This window comes from Gadus morhua, chromosome 3, assembly GCF_902167405.1.
Source record: "Gadus morhua chromosome 3, gadMor3.0, whole genome shotgun sequence".
Classification (NCBI taxonomy): domain Eukaryota; kingdom Metazoa; phylum Chordata; class Actinopteri; order Gadiformes; family Gadidae; genus Gadus; species Gadus morhua.
Genome location: NC_044050.1, coordinates 26,366,017 through 26,372,126, shown reverse-complemented (window position 1 = coordinate 26,372,126; position 6,110 = coordinate 26,366,017). Strand labels below are relative to the sequence as shown.

Genomic DNA, 6,110 nt, shown 5'->3' with positions numbered 1-6,110 from the left:
AAAGTTTGTGATGAGGGATGCTGTCGAGGGTTTGCTGATTCTGATCCTGCGACACGAGAGTTCCTGTCTCGTTCGTAGCATGGAGCCCGGTGACTGGGGGAGGCTTGTTTCTCCTCTCTTAAATACTCAGTTATAAATACTTAAATACTTAGTTATTCGTCTGTTCAAAATCTGTTCAAAACTGCCTATTCCACCTGACGCCAATTACTATGTCTCTTACTATTGCTATTATTATTATTTTTCTCATTATCTTAATGTTGTTTCTTTAATGACTTTTGTGTCCTTGAGTGCTGAGAAAAGCGCCTTCAAATTAAATGTGTTATTATTGTTATTATTAGTTATGCATCGTGTGATGGTCATGTCATCGGTAAGATCTGCTCAGAGCTCAGATCTTGTCTGTATCTACATTACATCAAAGCATTATGGCAACAATGCGTTTACGCTCGCTCCCCCTCTCTCTCTCTCCCCCTCCCTCCATCTTTCTCCCCCTCCCTCTCTTCCACTCCCTGTCCCCCTCTCCCTCTCTCGTCCCCCCCCTCTCCCTTCCTCTCCTCTCTCCCCCTTTCCCTCTCTAAGTAGTGATGCACCGTGTGATGTCATGTCATGTCATCGGTAAGATCTGTTCACATAGCTTGACCTTCTCTTGATCTCTTTCAAAGCATGATGCCAAACAATACGCTCATGCTTGAACTACATGTAACGTCAAAGGACAGCCTGCACGTACAAGGTGTGCATTTTAAATCCCCTTTTCTAAACGTTTCAAATCTTCCCCCTCTCTTTAGTTCCAAAAGAAAACAGAGTTGGGATATGAACCAACGTTTGAGGGATGCGCCTCTCTTTGAACGCTCACCTCTTCCGTGGCAGCGCTGACGGGCGTTGGGAAGTGTATCCTGAGGTACTCTCTGGAGCGGATGTCGGCCTACAAAGAGAGGAGGAGGAGGAGAAGAGGAGAGGAGGTCAGCAGATACATGGAGAGATAAAAGGGAGACGGAGAGAGGAGGAACATAGCGTTCAGCTATGAGTTTCGGGCTGTTGTGGCCGTTTAGAGTTCACTGTGGGTGAAGAAGAGGTAAATAGGTACGCAGAGATAAACACAGCAAAGGGTGAGATATAGAGGAAGAACGAGAGGAAGAACACAACGCGTTTGATGTTTTTGCGTATTTTGTGTATTTTGTTGTGGCTGAAGTTGCAGCGTCGTTGCCGTTGACATGACTCAGTCAGAAACTATCTTCGGTGAGTTCAGACCCTGCGTGCCAACGTCAGACCTCTGTGTCTACCCCCTCCTCCCCTCCCGAGTTCAAACGTGGGTTTGACATCCCTCCCATCATGCAACGCTACAGTAGCACGTCAAAACAACAGCAGGAAACACAGTCAGGCTCGCTGGGGACGAGCCAAACTTAACTTGATGATGAAGCTGCTTCTTCTTGGGTTTCCATACGAGTCAGAGCTGGCGTCTGAGCGAGCAGGTCCCTACGCCACTCACACAAGAGACGACACCAGCCCCCACAGAGTTCACCCATCACGGAGAGGGGGTGAGCCCTCGCCCTGAATATAGCAGCACCTTGACAGTACAGAGGAAGAGGAAGAAGACGAAGAGGAGGATTCTGTGCCGAGTCACGGATGGAGCGAGCCGAGAGGAGAGACACGACGCAAACAAACCAAAGAGGAAACTTCTGGGTTTAGAACTTGGGAGATCATAGAGAACACACTCTCTCTCACTCCCTCTCTCTCTCTCTCTCTCTCTCTCTCTCTCTCTCTCTCTCTCTCTCTCTCTCTCTCACACGCACAAACACACAGCTTCTCTAGCACACACCCACACATGTGCTTACATACACACACACACACACACACACACACACACACACACACACACACACACACACACACACACACACACACACACACACACACACACACACACACACACACACACACGCGGTTCCACCGGTGGGCTCGTCAGCCTGTCCTTGGAGAGGTGCGACGGCACACGGCCAGGTGTGTGCTGTTGGCACGTATGGCACCGTTTAATTGGGGCGCCCCACCGGACGGACAGACAGACGCCCAGACACGGGTCTGAGCACCGCTGCGAAGGCCTTGGGGGCCGGGCCCTTGTCCTGTCCTTACACACCTGATGTCTGTCCCAAATACAACCTGTCTGTCTACACCCTGTCCTTTACACCTTGTCTGTCTGTCTGTCTACCCCCTGTCTGTCTCCACCCTGTCTGTCTCCACCCTGTCTGTCTACACCCTGTCTGTCGCTCCCTGTCTGTCTCCACCCTGTCTGTCTACACCCTGTCTGTCTCCCCCCTGTCTGTCTCTCCCTGTCTGTCTACACCCTGTCAGTCTCTCCCTGTCTGTCTACACCCTGTCTGTCTCCCCCCTGTCTGTCTCTCCCTGTCTGTCTCCACCCTGTCTGTCTCTCCCTGTCTGTCTACACCCTGTCTGTCTCTCCCTGTCTTTCGCTCCCTGTCTGTCTACACCCTGTCTGTCTCTCCCTGTCTGCCTCTCCCTGTGCGTCTACACCCTGTCTGTCTACACCCTATCCGCTACACCCTGTCTGTCTACACCCTGTCTGTCTACACCCTATCCGCTACACCCTGTCTGTCTCTCCCTGTCTGTCTACACCCTGTCTGTCTCTCCCTGTCTGTCTCCACCCTGTCTGTCTCTCCCTGTCTGTCTCCACCCTGTCTGTCTACACCCTGTCTGTCTCCCCCCTGTCTGTCTACACCCTGTCTGTCTCTCCCTGTCTTTCTCTCCCTGTCTGTCTCCACCCTATCCGCTACACCCTAGCTCCACCAGCCACAGCTCTTCCTCGTCGTTAACAGACATTTAAACTAGCCCCGCCCCTCCCTGCTCATTAACCCACAGCACGTCACCTCCCAGGTCACGACCCCGACCTGTCACTCTCTCCCCCCCCCCGTCGTCGTCCCCCCCCCGTCCCCGGCCCCCTCCCACTAACGACCCCGGTAACGTTCCAGTCACCTCTCCGGGTTCCGCCGCCGTCATCCCAACCACAGATGGGATCTTTTTGTTTACCTGCTGCAACTTACAAAAAATCAAGCGACTGCAAGTTTTAATGGAGGACATCAAACTGAATAATGGATGGGCAGACATACAGTGGCTCAAAGATTGATTCTCTCTCTCTCTCTGTCCCTCTCTCTCTCTCTCTCTCTCTCTCTCTCTCTCTTCCTTCGTCTCTCTCTGTCCCTCTCTCTCTCTCTCCCTCTCTCCGTCTCTCTCTCTCTCTCTCTCTTCCTTCGTCTCTCTCTCTCTGTCCCTCTCTCTCTCTCTCTCTCTCTCCCTCTCTCCGTCTCTCTCTCTCTCTCTCTCTCTCTTCCTTCGTCTCTCTCTCTCTGTCCCTCTCTCTCTCTCTCTCTCTCTCTCTCTCTCTCTCTCTCTCTCTCTCTCTCTCTCTCTCTCTCTCTCTCTCTCTCTCTCTCTTCCTTCGTCTCTCTTCCTTCGTCTCTCTCTCTCTGTCCCTCTCTCTCTCTCTCTCTCTCTCTCCGTCTCTCTCTCTCTCTCTCTCTCTCTCTCTTCCTTCGTCTCTCTCTCTCTGTCCCTCTGTCCCTCTCTCTCTCTCTCACCAGATTCTTGGGTGTAGAGGCAGAATGTTAAACAGCCATAAATTAACATTAAGGCAGCTCTTGGCCCAGTGAGTCTTCTTTAATGTGTGTGGAGCTACCGTTCTGCTGAAGAGCCGTTCAACAGGGAATCTGGCTGGGACTCAACACAAGCCTCCCGTCTCTGCTTTGAGTTTCTGCTGTTTCACACTCTGGCTCTTCCCTCACCGTTTTAGTGTCGTCTATTGTGTTGTGGAAAGTACAACACTTAAAGTGTAACAAGCAAAGAGAGCAGGAAATCAGGGAGTACAAAAGCCGAGCTGGTCTGCAGAAAACTAGCTTTGGCACGGCGTCTTTGTGTTCTCACTCCCCGACGCTCCAAGGCACGGCTGTGATCAAACAAGGCCTGTCCATGGCTCCGCCACCAACCGGCTTCTGTCTTGTTCGTTATTCTGTGTTGTGTTTTATCATCTAACATCATCTCATCAATGTCCTTGTCGTCTGAACATTCTCTAACTTTCAGACACTCTCATGCATGTGTCATTCACATATCTTTGTATCAAAGCCCTGAGGACGACAGAGTACACAGTGGTCTGTCCTTGAATGAACTGTAAAGACGCGTTTTTTATTGAACCAAACCCCAGATTCCGGTTGAGGCGCCTTGGGTAGCCTTGGTTCCCAGGCCTGAATATTCTGATGTAATGTTCGTTAGTCTGTGAATGTCTCTGTGTTTCCATGCTTAACTCATTCATATAGCCTATAAGGCATATATTGATTATAATCCTTCTAACGGGAAACAAACAATTTTCCCTCAATTACTGGCTCTTGACTGACAGCCTTGTTTTAAATATAGTGCTAAATAAATAAAGTTCTTACCAAAAAATGTTGTTCGGCAACTCAAACTTGGTCAGCTGACTAAACTTCAAGATCTCACACGACAAAGTCTGGATAGAGTTGCACTTTTGTGTTTGTTGAATCAAGTAAGATCGAGCGCTGTGCTTAAGCAAGTATGTGCCTTCCCCTAAACTCTACGTTTATTATTCATTGTTCATGTATCCTCTCAAAGTTAAGGACGCGGTCATTTATCACAGTTAGAGGCTTTGAGTCCTGGCACGCAAAACTTACCGTCTGTCCCGTTTTCTTAACTCATAGTTTTAGGTCCTGAATACTGGTAGTTCGAAGATGCATTTATGTGCGCGCGTGTGTGCGTGTGTGTGTGTGTGTTTTTAGGGGTTTGCATGTGTTAGTGCGCGTGCGTGTGTTTGTGTGCGTGCGTGGGTGTTTGCGTGTGTGTGTTTGCATGTGCACGGGCATGTGTGTGTGTGCATGCGTGGGTGTGTGTGCGCTGACGCTGGTGTGTTTGAGTGCGTGTGTTGGAGTGTGCGCGGGCCTGCCTGTGTGCGTTGGTGTTTGCATGCCTGTGTGTGTGTGTGTGTGTGTGTGTGTGTGTGTGTGTGTGGTTTCATGCGTGTGTGTGGTTGTGCGACAGGAGTGCACCATTGTCCACCTGTTGCTTGTGGTGGCAGACATTTTGAGTGCATCATCTCACTCTCCGGGACACGCGTGGCGTTCTGTCATGTCGTCTCCGTGCGCGTCGTCATACAAGCGTTTTGCGGGGGTCAGGTGACAGCATGAGGCCGCATCACGACAGGGGATCAAGCAGCCCGGCTGAATTATTCAAAATGGGGCGCGGTGACTCAGCGGGGGGGGGGGGGGGGGGGGGGAGGAGGATGGAGGAGAGACAGCGAGAAGAGGAGAGAACCACAGAGAGGACCGCAACATCTTCAGATTCGTGAAGGGATAATGTCACCTGTCACCGCGTCGCGACGGGGAGATGACGGGGTGAGGCAGGACCCGTCTGCTCGGCGTCTGGGTCTTTAATCACCGTGAGGGGGGTTATTATTACGCCTTAATGACCGGCTCGCTGAACAATATCCCCGCTGATTACACTGCTACTTAGTTAAGAATTATAGAACTTTAAACAAAATAAAAAAAAATATGTTTCACGGATTAAATTATTTTTGCATTTCCTCCGCACAAAACAAAATGTTCGTTAAGATTTAGGTGATCGTTCTACCGTTGGAAATAGTGTCCATAGCAACGGTCTCTCATACAGAGCCACGGTCTTGTATTCAAAGAAGACAGACCACTGAATACCCTAATTGACCAATCAGCATTAAGTATTTAACAAAGCTTTGTAGTAAATAAACACACATATATATATATATATATATATATATATATATATATATATATATATATATATATCCATATTTAACATGTAATTCCAAAGCCTGTCAACCCTGCATGGTCTCCATTAGGGACTAGTTGTGTTCCTGAGGTGTGGGGAGTGTGTCTGTGTCTCTCCGGTCTGTTAGTTCGCCGCAAACATTCAACGCGGCCGCATCCAGATCCATTGATTCACCTCTGTACGCATCGTAGCAACACAATAACTGGGCAACCCTGCACAGACACATCACAGACACACAAAGCTTCTCTAGCCCACGGCCACACATGTGCTTAATGACACACACACACACACACACACGC

The 6,110-nt window shown here is 49.7% G+C and overlaps 1 protein-coding gene across 1 annotated transcript in view; it reads right to left on the bottom strand.

Annotated features, from left to right (window-relative positions):
• Positions 1-850: 850 nt before the first annotated feature.
• LOC115539997 (endonuclease V) overlaps positions 851-6,110 on the bottom strand; it is a gene marked incomplete at its 3' end in the record, with an annotated part of 25,542 nt that continues 20,282 nt past the window's right edge. Inside the window, 1 exon segment of the mRNA XM_030350955.1 lies at positions 851-919. Coding sequence (XP_030206815.1) covers positions 851-919 — 69 coding nt within the window.